This window comes from Lagenorhynchus albirostris, chromosome 8, assembly GCF_949774975.1.
Source record: "Lagenorhynchus albirostris chromosome 8, mLagAlb1.1, whole genome shotgun sequence".
Taxonomy (NCBI): domain Eukaryota; kingdom Metazoa; phylum Chordata; class Mammalia; order Artiodactyla; family Delphinidae; genus Lagenorhynchus; species Lagenorhynchus albirostris.
This window is the reverse complement of record NC_083102.1, coordinates 95,945,180-95,964,156: the sequence shown is the minus strand read 5'-3', so window position 1 is coordinate 95,964,156 and position 18,977 is coordinate 95,945,180. Positions and strand designations below refer to the sequence as shown.

General features: G+C 44.3%; 1 protein-coding gene across 1 annotated transcript in view; it reads right to left on the bottom strand.

Annotated features, from left to right (window-relative positions):
- STK17A (serine/threonine kinase 17a) overlaps positions 1-18,977 on the bottom strand; it is a 38,274-nt gene that overhangs the window by 6,012 nt on the left and 13,285 nt on the right. Inside the window, exon 3 of the mRNA XM_060157359.1 lies at positions 10,225-10,369. Within this exon, the coding sequence (XP_060013342.1) occupies positions 10,225-10,369 (145 nt within the window). The remainder of the gene's footprint in view (positions 1-10,224; positions 10,370-18,977) is intronic.

The following is an 18,977-nucleotide window of genomic DNA, read 5'->3' as shown; positions in this document are numbered from 1 at the left end:
TAAGGTCACCACGTCTTTAATAATCGAAGGCCCACCAAGTCCAGTGGGGCTCCTGCAGGCACTGACGGCGGGACGATTTGGAACTACTGGTCGTCCTTATATTCCCTCTTGGATCTATTCCTCCCTCGCCATTTTTCTCACGACTGTTTTCTTTGCCCTGCTTTTAAATAGTGGTGTTGCCCAAGATCTCCTGCTGGCTGGCCCTCTTCTCCTGACTCTGCGTTCTATTTCTCAGCAATTTCATCTACCATCAGAGCTTTAGCCGCCACTTCCATGCTGATCACTTCTACCCTAAGCCCTCTCCGGACCCACAGCACCAGTTAAAATCGGATCCTTTCGCCTGCCAAGGCCTTCAATGCAATCCACACCTCGGGCACCAAACCCACTGCTCTCTTCTGTATTCCCAGCCTCAGTGCTCAAGTCAGACACTGGGGAATCGTCCTGAAGTTCTCTGTACCCTTCATTTTCCACCACTTTCACATCTAGTGAAGCCACCGGTCATGCGAATTCTATTTCCTAGATCTCAGTACTCCCACTGCATGAAATCTGGGATTTCATTACCCCCCTGTCTGTAGTTTCCGCACCTTCAACCCACCCTCCACGTACGACAACCTTCCCATGTTGTAAGTCTGATCGTGACACTCTCCCTGTGGTCGTCTGGCTGTTCTTCGCCAAGAGACACACTCCAGTGGGGACGGGGCGGGTGGGATGTACACGGCGGTGGTAAGCGCCACCCAGAGGACCAATGAGCTTCGCACTCCTGGAGTCATTTTTGCTCAGCTGAAAATAACTAGGACATCTTTGCATAAAAAGTCAAGCTGATACATTACGGACTAGAATGTAAAATTCATCCCAATTTTTAAAATAAAATATGAGATCTGAAAGAGGCTTCTGCGCGCTTCAGAATGGGTCGGCGCTTACTGTCTTTGGCCGTTAAGAGTACTTCCAAAGGTGAACTGAGGACACTGGCACCAATAAAGTATAAGTACTTCACTACAGCGTCCAGAATGTTCCGTGCTCCGGCCCCTCCCTCCCTTTCTAGATGACTCTCCTGTCACCATTCTGCGGGGAGTCTGCGCTCCAAATCGGTCGGGCTGTAGTCCCTCAACAAGACCCACGGCCCACACCTCAGGCCTTTGCTCCGGAAGGCCCCTCCCCGGTGGCCTGGCAAATTTATCCTCACGGCTCCCTCGGGCACAGGGTGGCGTCTCCTCTGCGAAGCCCTCTCTGCCCTCCCCTCCCCCGGCCCCTCTCGCCTCCCCGGCGTCTCGTACAAGACACGTTGTTCTGTTAACAGGCGTTTCGGTCTCCGCCGCCGCGCAGTTCTCTAGAGGGTGGCAGTGATGTTCACGGTCCTCTCCTGCCACTTCCACGCAACCGCTCCATCCGGCTTCCGTCTTCTCGTCGCAGCCCAGGTCGGTCAAAGCCAAGGGCGCCCTCGGGCTCTCCTCTGAGCACCGGCGTCTCAGTGGCGCTTCACATTGCTGCTCCCTCCCTGTTCACCAGCTCCTTTTCTCTCGGCTTCCAGAACAGAACACGGTCCTGGTTCCCTGCTAACTCCCCGGCTGCTGCTGTTGGCCCGTCTCCTGCGACCCGCCCACTAACTGCTGGGCCCCCAGAGCCCGATCTGGAGGCTCCCCCTCTCCTCGCCCCACTCCCACCCCGCACCTCCACCTGCACCCAAGGCCGACGACCACCTGCCCCTCTGGACTCACAGCCTCTCTCTCTGGCTCAGGTCCCTTCAACCAACTCTTCACCTAACCTCTCCCCTTTGATGTCTGTCATCGTACCCCCACCACCTGGGACATTCTTCTCTGTTCTGCTCTGCCTTCTGTCAACGTGGCGAGAAGACCTAACACGGCAGGGAAGCAGCAACGTGAAGGGCTGCCCTACGGCAGAGGATGCTGAGGTACAGGGGGGGCCCTCTCTTTGGAACGGGTCTTACTGCCGAGCCAGCCGTCCGGCCCACTCTCTTCTATTACGAAGATGCTTGTAGGTTTATCTCAGTCTGGATTCGGAAACAGAGGGGAAGAGGCTACAGCTCCGTGGGGACAGGAGCCACAGTCCTGGCCAAGGTGACGCCACCGGGCTCAGGGCCCGGCACCCGGCAGGCCCGCGCTGCTACTCGCCCAGTAAGTGAAAAGAGGAAAGGTGACTAACTACAAAGAAACACTTACAGGGTCTCTATTTTGTGTCAGGACAGGTGGTACCATAACTATGAGTACTGCCAAGCCCCTACTGTCCTGAGTTCATACTCAGAAGACAGATGGGCCTGTCGGGCTCAACTAGCTCAGGTGCTGCAGTTGACAAAGCACTCAGGCAAGAGATGAACAGGACGGAATGATTCTGCCTTGGAGGGTTCCTGAGGACGTAGGGCAGCAGTCCTGACAGGGAAAAAGGATTTCACCACTTATTCCGCAAAGTTTTACTGACTGCCTAGTGAGCTGTGACCTGAGGAAATGGCAGAAAACAAGTCCTCCGTTCCTCTGGAGACTTATATTCCAATAGGGTCAAATAAGTACAAATAAATAATACAACCTCAGGTTGTTTTAAGCTCTACAGAGAACTCAGAGTGGGGGAAGGAGCGAGAGAGTGCCCGTCGGGTATGTGTGTGTGCGGATGCTATTTCCAGGGCAGTCAGGGAAGGCTTCCCGGAGGCGGCGTACTTGAGGGCAAACCAATGTTAGGAAGGAGCCGGTCATGGCGGAACCTCTCGGGGTTGGGGGTGGCAGAGGGAAGAACTGCGAGCTGAAGACGCGCACAGAGGTGAGGGGCAGGTGTGAGGCTGGAAGGAAATGGGGTTGGGGGACAGGACTCGCAGGGCTTTGTGGGCCATTCAGGAGTGCTTGGCAGAAGGCAGAGCAAGGGGAGGGACGGAGGACATTCCAGGGAAAGACAAGACCGCAGGCCAAAGTACACAGGGGAGCCAGCACACAGCACGATGTGCAAGGGACTGCCAAATACAACCATGTGGCTGGAAGCAGCCTTCTGAAAAACGTGTCTTAACCTGTTTTTAAAAGTCTCTAGGGGGAGAGAGACAGAGTGAGGAAGATATGATGAAGCATGGAATGAAAGGAAAGAAATTTTACACATAACAGAGGCAAAATCCACAGGCCGTCGTGACTGATGCCATGTAGGGGCAGGAAGAGGGCACGGTGTCATTCGCTGACTGACACATGGGGTCCGCAGAGAGGACCATGGCTTCAGCTTTCCCAGGACCAGCCAGGACAGCTGGAAATTCAGCCTGGAGAGACAGCAAGGCCGAGGACACGGCTTTGGCGGCCTGCGGCACACGGGAAAGACTAAAAAGCATGGAAGCAAATGAGAGGAAGAGTGTACAGCAAGAAGAGAAGTGGGCCGAGAGGAAGGATGGCTGATAACTACGTTTCAGGGTAAACACCAGGAGTCGGGAAAGAGGAGAGACACTGGTCTGCGAGCGAGAACCCAGGTGTAACATTAGAGCAGGAAACAGGGAGAAGAGCGCCATCAGATGGGACAAGGGGAAGAACGATGACCATGAGCGAACTCAGAGAAGGTAACTTTTAGTAAAATGATGGGAGAAAAAACTAGCTTACAATAGGCTGAAAAACAAATGGAACGGCTAAGAGATCTAGTACAGGTGGTTTTGACTTAAGTATCTTCTGATACCCTTGAAGCCAGTGCTGGCCTACGGAAAGGTAATTTAAAATTTCCTAGTAGCCATATTATAAGAAGTAAGATGGAACAGGTGAAATTAAATGTATTTATTTAACTCAATATATCTAAAAGTTTACACCTTCAACATGTAATTAATAGGGAAAATTATTGAGATTGTTTACTTTTTTTCATACTAAGTCTTTGGAGCTCTGGTGTGGACTTCACACTCTGAGCACAACCTAGTTCAGACGAGCCACGTTCCAAGTGCTCTAAAGCACCACGTGGCCAGTGGCACTGGGCTGATGGTGCCGCGTTAAACTCCTTAAGAGAAAAAAAAGATGCAATGACACCCCAAGAAGCGGTCAGGGAATTCTTAGTGTCTCTTACCCACTGTCCTAATTTACTACCACTATGCAATTATGGAATGATAGTTTGTTTTGAAAACAAATTCATCAAAATAACTAAGACTTTTCTGCCTATAGTGAAACAACCACACTGTGGCTCAGTATCATCTCTAATTTTGTATAAAAACCTGTTTTGTCTTTTTCTTGTAAATCACAGACAGTTCTGGCTACAGTAAAAACTTAAAACTGAATGAAAAACCAAAACAACAAATTGCTGTCACTGTAGAAGTTTCCACTGCAGACGCGTGCTCAATGGTTATAAACACCCAAACCAGATAAAGCACCCCGCCCCCAAGATTGAGAAGGTCAACTGATCAGTGTGAGCATCAATGTCTCTTTTCAATGACAAAGTAACTATAGAGGTTCTGGTAACATAACCTTCCTTATAAAGCCAACATTCTCTTTTTTACTTAGCTTCTAGCTATTTCTTCAGGAAAAAATCCTATGTAACATCATGATCATGAGGCCCCAGACTTCTCAAGGCAATTTTAGTTGTATTACACGAATGATATACTACAGTACAATCAAACATCATTATTCAGGCAAATTAGAGGAGAGGAGTCTGGCTCTGAACAGACATTCATCACTGCACATGTTTTGCCTTTCCCAGTACATCAAAAACACCAAGAGAAATACTGCTAATCACCAGATCTTCTTAAGGTTCATTTGTGATTAACAAGACGTGCTCATTCTGGGAATGTTTTTAAATAGCATTTGTTCCCTTAAAGTAGATTAAACATCTTTCCCTTACATTTTGTTTACTCTTTACATTCCACGGGAAATGCTTTCTTTAGTTATTACGCACAAGCTCGTTGGTTTGGTGGTAATGTAGTAAATTCTGTAGTAGTGTGACCAAATTATTAAAATGTTACCTTAGTATTTGAAATCAAGGCTTAGTCACAGCATCCATAATCTGCCAAAGTGAGAGACGTTAAACCCTTGAAAGAGAGATTGCTAGAAAAAACACACGTCTCATAAAATCGCAGCTTTCGGAACTTCACAGTTAACGTTTATCATGTCCTCTCGTCCAACTGTGCCCTGGTTTGACCACAGGTACGTTTTTAAAGTAGACCTTACTCCTCTAAATAAAATATAAGACTATAATCTCCATCATTTCTGAAAATATCCATCAGTTTCTGAAAACATGTGCTAAAAACAAAGATAAGTACCTTTACATTTACAGCTTAGTTAGACCTCCTCTCTGTGGAATCCAGTTCATGACAGAGGCTGTGGCTCACAATACTTGATTCTATTTAAGATGCATGCATCCCAAGTGGTAAAAAGAGAAAAGTACAAGGTCCACAGAGAGGTAATGAGAGTGGAATAAATGGGAAACATACAAACTGTTCCCAAATAGACAACTGGGAGTAGAGGAGTGCTCCTAAAATCTTATTTCTCAGCTTCGTGGGGGAATCCTTTTATTTATCTGGGTATCTTCACTTCTGTACATAATCTACCATTTACTGAGCAATCACCATTGGATGAGATCATTGTAGACTTGAGGCTAATCTGCTCAATAAGGCTTAAGGTACCATGGACAGCATTTTAAGGAACATTTTATCAGCCCACGAAAGTTCAAGTAAATTGACATTTTATGCACTAAAACCCAGGTCAGAGTATAGAAATAGGTTAATAATCCTGTCTAAATAAATTTGGGAAACTGTTTAGAAATGTTACATGTTACTCCTCTTTCAAGTAAAACATTGATGCTTAAACTATCAGTGATCAACTTAATCTCAGATGGCAAAGTTCCAGCTTCTAATTCCTAGTCTGCTCCTTTACTTCCCATTATACATATCACAGGGTGGACGGGTTTAATGACTGAATACCTAGTACAGAACTGCTGGAAGATCTGACCAGTACAAGACCATCTGAACACAAACAGCCTTGGATTTTAAGACTGGATTTTTTTGTGCCCCTTTTGGTCAGTCCTCCCCTTGACTGATGTAAAAGCAGGCCATTACGCCCATGACTAGCTCAGCAAATTACTGAGATGGTTTTGAGCCTCGAGCTTGTCCTGACTCTGGCAGAGTTGCTGTTACTGAGACTTGTCAGTCCTGCCATGATTTACGTGCAAAGGAATGGGCTCTCCCTTAATCACACACACTTCAGGGTCTTCAATTTTCGTAGATGCATAAACACCCCAACATCTGCATCTGTTACTCCTCAAAGAACTTCCCATGTTCAGCTGAAGATACAGGCCTGCCTCGTTTTACTGCACTTTGTTTTACTGCATTTCGCAGCTATTTCGTTTTTTACCAATTGAAGGTCTGAGGCAACCCTGCGTCGAGCAAGCCTTGGCGCCGTTTTTCAAACAGCATTTGCTCACTTTGTGTCTCTGTGTCACATTTTGGTAATCCTCACAGTATTTCAGGCTTTTCCATTATATTTGTTGTGCTGACCTGTGATCAGTGACCTTGGCACTGGGAAAGATGGTGTGACTCGCTTTATTGCGATATTCACTCTACTGTGGTGTCTGGAAGCAAACCCGCCACATCTCTGAGGCCTGCCTGCATCTGGCTGAGAGTCTTCAGCGAATCAGTCTTTTGGCAAACTGACCATTCGGGGTCTGACCGGACTGAGTAGTGTATTTCCCGTTCTGTCAATTACCACTTTTCAAAGAGGCAACTATAATAGCCATTCTAACTAACTTCTGTCTCTGGGATGAGAATTGCCCATTTTCACCATGGAATAAATGGTCTACTGACTCAAAGCTCCCATATATACCAGGGTTATCACTTTTCACAGAATTAAAACGTAAGAAAACACATTTAGCTCTATAGCTTCGTCTTTCAAGCTCTGATAGAGACTGAGAGTCAGCATTATAAACAAATTGTCACTGGGCAGACGGTTGTTAAAAGATGCAGGACAGTAGACTCTCTTTGTCCAGACTCACGGGGGACATGGAAGTCAACTTGGAAATGACCTTTTGATAGAAATCATTCCCGTCTGCACTGCTGCCTTTCCAACCCCATCTCCAACCTTTCCCCTCCAGAGTTCACTGAGAAACAGGTCTGACTGCACGTGTGCAGCGTGTGAGGGCAGAAGACAGGCTGAGAACCTTCCAGGCCACCTTGTCCTCTAGCTCTTCTGGGTCTAGGAAACATGGAAAGTCCTGTTTCCAACATCAAAGGCCCATCATCAAAGCCTCTATTAAAGCTGGAAAGAATTCTACACTGAGTGCACTGGGGAGAAAGGATACGATTTACACTGAGTGTATTAGGGAGACAGGGATATAATTTCACTGTGTAAATACACAGTCGAACCTGGTAGTCAAGAACTTAATATTCACCCTTGACTGCTTTCAAGTAACATCAAAGATGCATGACACACAGTGTTGGCAACCCGTCTGACTCACTACCTAATTAGCTCCTTTTCTGAATAATGTCGTAGGTGGAGCTGTCATAAATTGAAAGCTCATTTCCTATAGATGCAATATTATTTAAATTGGTGTTCTGTTCCTGGAGGTCGTTTTTACATCATAGAACTAGCAAAACGTCATAGAAATAAATGTATGATTTTACAAAGTTAAGTGTGTAAAACCAAACATGAGAGAAGGCTTAGCACAGACATTACTTTGGGGACATTTTCCTCACGGCTGGTACTAACTGAGGCTTCTTTTTTTTTTCTTTTTAATCTGTACGCGGGCCTCTCACTGTTGTGGCCTCTCCCGTTGCGGAGCACAGGCTCCGGACGCGCAGGCTCAGCGGCCATGGCTCACGGGCCCAGCCTCTCCGCAGCATGTGGGATCTTCCCGGACCGGGGCACAAACCCGTGTCCCCTGCATCGGCAGGCGGACTCTCAACCACTGCGCCACCAGGGAAGCCCTAACTGAGGCTTCTTAAAGTCTGAGTCCACTGAAGTCTGGACTGCAGAGACCATCTCTTCCTGGCAAGTGTTCCTGAGCGAAGCACGGTGGCTGTGTCCCGCACCCAGGATCTTTGAATTTCTAATGCATACGATGCACTAAAGGGACAAAACAAAGCCCCAGCTCCCTTGCGCATGCTCTGAGGGTTTCACCTAGGTGATGTCTAAGGCCACTGCACTACTCGTGGGTGCACACATGTCCACACCTGCCTTCGAAAAATGGTGCCGTGCTGTAACCACCCACTTTAGACACTACACTAAGAAATCAGTGTCCTGGAGGAAAAAGAACTGTTAACAAAATGAAATATTGGCATCTTGCACAAAAGAACAAGAAGGTTTCCAAATAATTTCCTTTCCCCTGTATTTTTCTGTAGGAAACTAGCATTTGAAGGATAACCTATTACCTTTCCACCTAATTTCAAATGGAATTTGATCAAGTTTACTTATGGAGTCACTTCCTGGTTATATACACTGCACACTCCTCCTTGAGAGTGTTCCTTCGTGCAAAAGAGATTAAACACTGCCATGTATACAGCACGGTATGTATACAGCACGGTGCGTGTACAGCACGGTGCGTGTACAGCACGGTGCGTGTACAGCACGGTGCGTGTACAGCACGGTGCGTGTACAGCACGGTGTGTATAAGGTGTCAGTGTCCATCCAGCAGCAGCTGAGTGGCACCTGCATCCGCAGGACTGGCATCACCTGGCCCTGCCCTGAATGTGAAACTTGCTGGGGCCCAGCAATTTGTTTTAACAAGCCTTTCAGGTGACCCTGACCTGGGTCAAAGCTGGAGAGCCACTGCCGAAAGCATCTCCCTTCTGCTGGAAGCATACGACAGCAGGGGTCAGGGTGGATGGGCAGGTGAGTGAGACAAGGCCGCAGTTCAGGAGAGGAAAGTGGTTTTGGGTCCGGGGGTTCGGCCCTGTCAGGTTACCCTCCTTCCTCACCCCCTCTCCTCTGGCTGACAAGGCTGGTAAGGCGCCGGAGTCCCTGGGGTGTTCTGTGCTAGGGGACTGTCTCACTTCCACAAAGCCCCACCTGGACTTGACAGGGAAGCAACCATGGGAAAACCACCAGGGGTCTCAGACGCTTTTCTCCTCAGCTGCCTGAAGGAATATGCTCTGAATACCTGCGGTGGACATTTACTGTTTGTCCCCTGAGCGCCCATTCTCTAGTCTTTGAGAAACGGAACTGGTCTGAGAACCCATCCCTTCCCCACTCTCAGTCCACATCAACGCTGGGCTGGGAGCAGGGCTTGACCCCTCTAGGTGGGTGCATGTGACACCGATGGCACTGGCCTGGCCGTCAAAGCCCTGCACCCTGGACCAGTGCACCAATTCTTTCTGGGTTGATCTAAGCTGGTTTGAGTGGGTCTCAGGACTTCTGAATGAGCCAGTGACCTGAGAGCAGCTCTTTCCTGCTGAGTCTCAGGGCAGTTGTGAGGGTAAAAAACGGTTGCATCTAACTCACCACCATTTTATTGCCATTTGGAGGAGGTAGAGCTGAGAACTGAAGAAAAACCAAGTGCTGGCAATATCTGGATGAATGAATAGTGGTGTAACTGCAGCCAGAGTTACCCTGGACGTTTCAGCCAATGACAGTTCCTCTTTCGATTACCCTGCTTTCAGCTGGTGTCCGAATCACTTGAAAGGACGGTGACTGATACCACCCTTTGTATTTTCTCTCCTCCTTCCTCCCCTTCCTTCTTTGACAATTTCAAATTAAAAATCTACCTGCCTCTGATTGCTTTCATTCCCTATTTTATTTATTGCTGCCTGCCTAATTTTCCACAACACTGCTTTTCAAATATTTCTGCTCAAAAATCACCTATCAGTCCGTGACATGTGAACCCCAGGAATCTGGCCTTTTCTCAACTTTCAGTATCTCCTACGCCATCTTTCAATTCCAGAGGAACTTTTCCATTTATTTTTGTCCAAGCACATCACAAGTATTCCTAACTCTTTTGAGTTAACTTTCTCCTATTCTTCTCTACCTATCTAAATCCTAACTTTTTGGAAAGGTCTAGCTCAAGCCCTGTCTCCACCAGGAAGCCTTCACCTACTCCAGCAATATACCCTCGAAGCTCCATTTCCGGGGCAATGTATTATTATTTATCTTTCTATGTATGCACATGTGCATTCTCTCCCTGATAAAACTGGCTAGAGGATACAAGTTATGACTCAATTCTTATATCCTTGTTACCTAATAAAACACACAAACCTGACAAATATTGGAGGAAACCACTGTGAGACATCTCGCATCTAGAGTGTCATTCTCCAGCAACCTCAAAACTGTAAAGTAATTCAGCTCTTACCTTCAAATCAAGATGAACTACGTCATGAGCGTGTAAAAAGCGAACACCTTCTAAAATCTGCCGCATGAGTCTCTGAACATCTTTTTCCTTAAAGGCTTCTTCTCTGTCTGCAACACACTGGTCAAAGATTTCACCCCCAGCAGCACTAGAGAAGATGAGAAGCACATTTTCAATAGAAAGGAAGAGGACTCATTAAAAATAGCCTTTGTGTTCTTAATATTTAGACACAGTAGGTATCTTTATTTACATAGACTATAATGTGAATGTGTGTAAACTTTCTTCCATCTATATGCTGAAATCCAATATTTTTAAGTAAAAATTTAAGCTCAGATAAGCACTTCCAAAGCTAAATAAAAACATCAGCTTCAGAACTTCAAGAACTAAACCTTAGTAGTAAAATATATTAACACACTTTCAAGTAAAAGAATACTCAAGAATTTTTAGTTACAGAATACATAAAAACATTGTTTTTGTAAAAAATGCAAATAAAGCAAATGCCCTCCATTGAAGACCCTTCCCCCAGTCCAGAGCTACATATAGAAGTAAGCTCTGTTATCACTCAGGTGTACTCCAACCTTCCAGATTTTTAAAATATATTTAAATGCATACAAAAATATTAGTTTTCTGGATTTTTAAAGACACATAAATGGCAACATTCTAACTGATACTGTTCTATTACTTTTTTTAATTACTTAAACATGCCTTAAGAGTCTTTTCCATGATGGTTTTATATCTCATAATTTTTATCTTTTATTTTTTAAATTTTTTGGCTGACTTGGATCTTCATTGCTGCAGGCGGGCTTTCTCTAGTTGAGGCGAGCAGGGGCTATTCTTCGTTGTGGTGGCTTCTCTTGTCACGGAGCACGGGCTCTAGGCACTTGGGCTTCAGTAGTTGCAGCACGTGGGCTCAGTAGTTGCAGCACGTGGGGCCCTAGAAGGTGCGGGCTTTAGCAGTTGCAGCGCATGGGTTCAGTAGTTGTGGCTAGTGGGCTTAGTTGCTCTGGGGCATGTGGGATCTTCCCAGACCAGGGATCCAACCCATGTCCCCTGCATTGGCAGGTGGATTCTTAACCACTGCGCCACCAGAGAAGTCCTACCTCAGAATTTTTAATTCCTGCAACCTTGTGAATAGAAAAACCATAGTTTATTTAGCCATTCCCCTTTGAAGGACATTTAGGGTTTTTTTTTCATTATTCATGATTATAAACAATGCTGTGATGCGAAGGTGTGTGAAGGTTCCTGTCAGTGCCTGTGTCAGTAAGTAGTCTTCAACGTAGATACTGGGATGAAACTGCTGGTGTGAAAGGAATGTGCTTTTGAAATTTCAGTAGATATGACCTAGGCTCACCAAAAGAGTGGTACGGACTTAAACTTTCTTCCACCTTCTGGCCAAAGCACCTCAGTTTTTTTTTTTTCCTCTGAATAATTTTGCCGATAAAAGAAACAAATCATTTACAATTTTTCTTTCCCTTCAGCAGAAATTCCATATTTTAACAATTTGTTCTTACCATAAATGACAGCTCATGTCCTATCTCAAATTTTCCTTTATGTGTTTTTTTTTTAAAAAAAAGACTGGATTGCTTCCATGAAGTTGTTATAAAAATTAATGTGAAATACGCATCTCCAAACAGCCATGCTACTGTCAAACAAAAGCTACTCATTCGTTTCCTTTTCATAAGATAATTTAGTTCTTTCCTTCCAGCCTTCTTTCCTTCCTTTTTTTTTGTTAGGGCAATCTACTTTCCAAATTCTGTCTATAAAAGGAAACAAAAATTTTCACCAAAGTCAGCTAAGAACCTATTTAAGTTTAGCTGAAAAGCTGTAGGTGGTGAGAGTGAAAGAAAATAACTCGCTGGCTGATTCAAATTTTCATCTGGTTAAACCTATACAACTGACAATTATATATATATATTTTTTTTTTTGCGGTACGCGGGCCTCTCACTGTTGTGGCCTCTCGCGTTGCAGAGCACAGGCTCTGGACGCGCAGGCTCAGCGGCCATGGCTCACGGGCCCAGCCGCTCCGCGGAATGTGGGATCTTCCCGGACCGGGGCACGAACCCGAGTCCCCTGCATCGGCAGGCGTACTCTCAACCACTGCGCCACCAGGGAAGCCCTGACAATTATATTTTAATTACAGTATGAGAAAACCATACATGAAAGCATCAAAACAATTTTTATGTAATTTACTGTAAAATGGCCAGCACATATTCCGGCAAAGCTGAAGTGATGCGTAACTCATGAGGAAGGAAAGGGTGAGCACTGACAACAGAACCGAGCAGTAAGTTAGTGACAGCCCGGCAGTGCTGTACGCTGAGCAGGCAGTTAGCACGAGCTGAGTGCACTCGGCCGCAGCAGCTAGAGATGCACCAGGATGCGATGTGCAGTCCACGGAGTCCCCTGCACATGAAGGCTACACTCACAACTGCCTGAGCCTATTGTAATAAAAAAAACTGTAAAAGCCAGCCTTGAGCGATCAGTAAGACTTAACATACCCTCTCGGTACAACGTACGACCACCATATCATCTCATCCTACTTACGTTTAAGCCTGACCCATTTAACTGTCATATTAACTAATGGAACCAAGTAAAATTTTACTAAGGAACAACTTGAGATGTTAAAAGCATCTGTCAAGTATGGTAACAGAAGACACAAGAATATTAACAACTACTTCGCACAAAGCACCTTCCTTCACACAGAAGTCTGTGTGGGAAGGAAGGTGCTTCACACCTCTGTGTGTGCTCGAGCAGCACAGTTTTGCTACGTCTCCCTTTCACTACAGCAAGACTTCCACAGCTTTATTACAGTGCACTTTACTCCAGCAGCACTTATTTTCCACAACTTTAAAATTACAAAGAAACAAATTCATTTAACTTTTTACCCAAATATCTTTTACAAAACAATTAACTCAAGGGCTTTACAAAACAATTAACTCAAGGGCCTTTCCAAAAATTTTCCACCAAAACGATTTTTACACAAAATATTAAGAACGGTGAATTTCAATTTCCTAGTTAGTGGTCCTCAGAAAGCTGTAAGTATCTCTTTGTCAACATTACTCAGAGCCTATAAATGATGCTCAGAAGCTAAGGGTAACGGACTTTCCCTGGCTGCTTGCACCTTAGCTAGATCGCAGCTTCCAAACTTAGGCACCAAACACTCCTTTTTCTACCTAAACCAGCATTTCCATTTCTATCCCATGTAGAGGCCCAGTTTGGATCTCTACTCCCTCACTATTCAAATTCAACAAATATCAATCAAATATGTTAGAGGCCCTGTGCTATGTGCTAGGCCAAGGAAGATAAATTATAAGTTTTAGTTGGGAAGAGAAAGACGAAAGATAATTTTAGGAATGTGTATGCATAAATACACATGAGTGTGAAGTTATATATCAAGTGATTTGATAACTTAGCAAATGAGCAATTAATTGGAAGGAAAGAGAAAAAAAATCTTAGAAAGATGACACTTATTCTGAGCCTTCAGGAATGAACAGGAATCCACTAGATGGAATGGCAGGAGTGCATCCCAGGCAGAGTGGACATATGTATAAGGGCCTGTTGGTGTGACAAATAACTGGTACACTCACAGAAGGATGAGTGGCTACTTCCCCTTTCACCCAAATGGTACGGAACTTGCCATCTACCCATAAACAATGAGAAAATGAGCCAAGTATATGAACCAACTGTTTTCAGACATAAGAACGACAGGCCGTTAGGACCATTATCCCTGAGGTGGAGGCACAAGCAAGCTGAGCCCTATGCTCTGTCTTCCTACTTGGAGGTAATTTACGGCACGTGGTACAGGGCTGGGGAGGATCCCAAGCAGAACAGCAGCCTTGCTAAATGGAGGAGGTAGGAGGGGAGTTTGACAAGGCTAAGGCAGCTGGACTTTGTACAGGCAGAGGACCAGGGACGAGGGTTCTACACAGAGAGAGACCTGCAGACAGCTGCTTAGTTGCATCCCAGAGTCTTAGACAAGGTACTTATATGCACATTCACTGGATAAAACTGAGGTCAGGCAAAGAACTACCAGGAAATCATAAGCTGAACAAGCCCTAGCATTCACCAAGGACAGAATAAGCTATCTGAATTTTACTCAGTTTGAGGAGAAAAACCATGCCAAGCACCTGGGGCATTCAGCAGACCCCCCAGAATGCCATATTTTAGCCTTATTAAAGGCTAAGTAGCCCTAGACCTGCCCAGTAAGTCTGATCCACAAGTAATTTAACTGCCTGCCAAAACAAACATCACCATTCTTTTAGTGGAAGATCATAAAATCCACCCAGCACTGTGCCATTCTAAATATATGGCACCCTTCCAAAAAATACTAGACATCTGACAACGCCACCACTTACATCTCACAACTAACAGGAAAATAAAAACAGACCCAGACATGATGGAACTGGCAGGTAAAGACTTTAAAACAGGTATTATAAATACACTGAAGGATTTAAAGTAAAGTATGAACACAACGAGGAGAGAGATGGGAGGTATGAAAAGAACCACATGGAATTGCTAGAGAAGGAAAAATACAATGTTTATAGTGAAGATTTCACTGGCCAGGCTTTACAGCAGATCAGACACTATGGAAGAATCAGCAAATCTGAAGATGGAAATGGAAGCCATCGATCTAAAGTACGGGGGTGTGGGGCGGAGAATAAATAGGACCCTAGGGACCTGAGCGACAGCATCAACCAGTTTCACACACTGTATTGAGGAAACGAGAAGAGAGAGGTGGGGGCAGAAAAATATCTTTTTAAATAATTGCCGAAAAATCGCCAAATCTGATAAAAACTAGAAGATCCACGTAGCTCAATAAACCCCAAGCAGGATAAACAAAGAAAATCAAGGCACTTTATATTCAAGTTGCTAAAAACCAGTGTGAAAGAGAAAAATCTTTAAAAAGGCACACATACAGGGAGGGGTATCAAGAATCAACACAGACTTCTTGTCATAAACAATGCAAGGCAGATGACAATGCAATGATATCTTTAAGCACTGAGAGAGAAAAAAAAGTGTGCCTAGAATGCAGGGGGAGGTTGGAGAAGTACTAGCAGGAGATGAGGTAGAACAGAAGTCAGACAGAAAAGCATGGGACGCAGTCCAAACAACCTGAAAAATCCCAAGTAAGGCAATGATGGCTGGTGTATAACGCTGAATATCTCCTTCAGAAGCACTCCCTTGCCTCTCTGGTGGAGTAAAGGTGCACAGTGCACGGCTAAAAGCTTTGGAATCACACACTCCTGGGCTAAATCTTGGCTCTGCTACTTGGATCTGCGTGATCTTAGGTTGATTATTATTCTGAAATTTTTTTTCTCACATATAAAATCTTGTTCTAAAATTTGTAAATAAAACAATTTCAGAGCTTCCTTGGTGGTGCAGTGGTTGAGAGTCTGCCTGCCGATGCAGGGGACGCGGGTTCGTGCCCTGGTCCGGGAAGATCCCACATGCCGCGGAGCGGCTGGGCCCATGAACCATGGCTGCTGAGCCTGCGTGTCCGGAGCCTGTGCTCCGCAACGGGAGAGGCCACAACAGTGAGAGGCCCGTGTACCACAAAAAAAAAAAACCCAAAAAAACCCCCCAAAAAACAATTTCAGTTGCAGGATACAAAATCAATATACCAAAATCAGTGTGTTTCTTCTATACACTAACAATGAACTATCAGAAAGAGAAATTAACAAAACAATCCCATTTTCAAAAACATCAAAAAGCATAGAATTCTTAGGAATATTTTTAACCAAGAAATGATATATCTATTATACATGGAAAACTAAGACATTGGTGAAAAAAACTGAAGATTTATTTATGCTCATGGCCTGGAAGAATTAATATTATTAAATATCCATACTACCCAAAGTGATCTACAGATTCAATGCAATTCCTATCAAAATTCCAATGGCATTTTTCACAGAGAAAAAACAATCCTAAAATTTGTATGGAACCACAAAAGACCCCAAATACCCAAAGCAATCTTGAGGAAGAACAAATCTGGAGGCATCAGCCCAGTTTCAAAATATATTACAAAGCTATAGTATCAAAACAGTATGGTATTGGCATAGAAACAGACATATAGATCAGTGGAACAGAACAGAAAGCCCAGAAATAAAATCATGCATATATCATTATTTAACTTATAACAAAGTATAAAGAGAAGTATGAAGAGTATACAACGGGGGAAGAACAGTCTCTTCAATAAATGGTATTTGGAAAACTCGATATTCACATGCAAATGAAGAAAACTGGACCCCTACCTACACATACATGAAAGTCAACTCAAAATGGATCAAAGACTTGAATGTAAGACCTGAAACCATAAAACTCCTAGAAGAAAACATAGAGGGTAAGTTCCTTGACATCAGTCCTGGCAATGATTTTTTGGATTTGATAACAAAAGCAAACATAAACAACTGGGACTACATCAAATTAAAAAGCTTTTGCACAGCTGAGGAAATCATCACAAAATAAAAAGGCAACTACGGAATGGGAGAAAATATTTGCAACTCATATATCTGATAAGGGGTTAGTATCCAAAGTATATAAAGAACTCATACAACTGAATAGCAAAAGACCAAATACTCCAATTAAAAAAATGGGCAGGGCTTCCCTGGTGGCGCAGTGGTTGAGAGTCCGCCTGCCAATGCAGGGGATACGGGTTCGTGCCCCAGTCCAGGAAGATCCCACATGCCGCGGAGCGGCTGGGCCCGTGAGCCATGGCCCCTGAGCTGCGCGTCCGGAGCCTGTGCTCCGCAAGGGGAGAGGCCACAACAGTGAGAGGCCCGCATACCAAAAAAAAAAAAAAAAAAAAAAATGGGCAGAGGAACTACATAGACATGTTCACAAAGAAGACATACAGATGGCCAACAGACACATGAAAAGGTCCTCAACATCACTAATCATTGGGGAAATGCAAATCAAAACCACAATGAGCTATCATCACCTCACACCTGTTAGGATGGCTATCAACAAAAAGGCAAGAGACAGAAAGTGTTGGCAAGGATGTGGAAGAAAGGGAACCCTTGTGCACTGTTGATGGGAATGTAAATTGGTGCAGCCACTCTGGAAAACAGTAGGGAGGTTCCTCAAAAAATTAAAAATAGAACTACCATATGATCCAGCAATTCCACTTCTGGGTATGTATCCAAAAGAAATGAAAGCAGGATCTCGAAGAGATATCTACACTCCCATGTTCACTGCAGGCTTCTTCACAATAGCTAACATATGGAAACAATCTGAGTGTCTGTCAAAACATGAATGGGTAAAGAAGATGTGGTGTATATATATATATATATATATATATATGTATAATGTAATATTGTTCAGCCACAAGAAAGAATGACATCCTTCCATTTGCAAAAATGTGGATAGGACTTGAGGGCATCATGCTAAGTGAAATAAGTCACACAGAAAAGGACAAATACTGTGTGATATCACTTATAGGTGGAATCTACAAAAGGCAAACGCAAATGGAAATAGAGATTAGAATGTGGTTACCAGGGACTAGGGGTGGGGAAAAAGGAGCTGTTGGTCAGAGCATAAGCTTCTAGTTATAAGGTAAGTTCTGGGGATCTAATGTAACTATGATTATTACAGTTAATAATACTGTGTTATATACTTTAAAGTTGCTAAGAGAGTAGATCTTAAATGTTCTCACCACAAAAAAGAAATGGTAATTATGTGACGTGATGCAGGTGTTAGCTAATGCCCTGGTGGTAATCATTTTGCAAGATATAAGTGTACCAAGACGTTGCAGACCTCAAACTTACAGCATGTTCTATGTCAATCACGTCTTGTAAAGCTGGAGAAAATTTAAAACTAAAATGCACAAATAATCTATATAGAGCATATAAATGATGTATACAAAGCTGCCAGAGAAGACGCAGCACAGTGCCTGGCACACAGTAAATTCTTAGCTATGACTACTAACACCTCATCTATGTTCCCACAGCAATTAACAAGAATTCTAGTAAAACACCAAGGTTGTTGCCATCATTTCTATCTCTTCCACTAAACTATAGCACTTGGAACAAAGGGGTTATGCTATTTTCACTTTCGTATTACCAGCACCTTAGTATCCAGAGCACATGGCAGGTGGAATGAGTAATACAGTTATCATGAACCTGCCAGCTTCCATAACAACAATCTGTTGACATGGCCGAGAATTCTGATATCTCAATGTGCAAAGTCTAATTCTAAGACTTCCTCTTCAAACAAAAAGTAGAACACAAAAAGTTTGGGTCAAATCATACTGTTTTGTAGTTCTAGAAACATGATCATGGAAGCAACAGAAGCTACCAAAGATTTCTAAGCAAGGGAATAATATTGCCACATCTATGTGTAGGTCACCTATCCAACAGGAGCCTGAGGGATGCCCTAGAATTGAAGCCAGAGTGATCAGCTAAGCAGCTACTGTGAAAGTCCATGCGAGAGAGAGGACCCAACACAGAGGACAAACAGCAAACACAATGAAAAAAGGACCAGCAGGGGAGAGGTTCAAGTGGAAGACTTGGTAATTCATGACACACGAGCATTAAATGAGACAAAGCAATCAAGGATAGACCCAAGGTTTCTACGTGAGTGATGAAATAAACAGGGATACCACTGGAAGTGGGGAGCAAAGAAACATGGGCATTAGAAGGGCAGCAACGCAGGGGTGAAAACACACTGATCGTGCATCGGTCATGATGTGCAGGTGGATTCAGGGATATGCAGTAGAGTAGCTGGAGCTGAGGGAAAGGTCTGACGCTGGAGACAAAGATTTG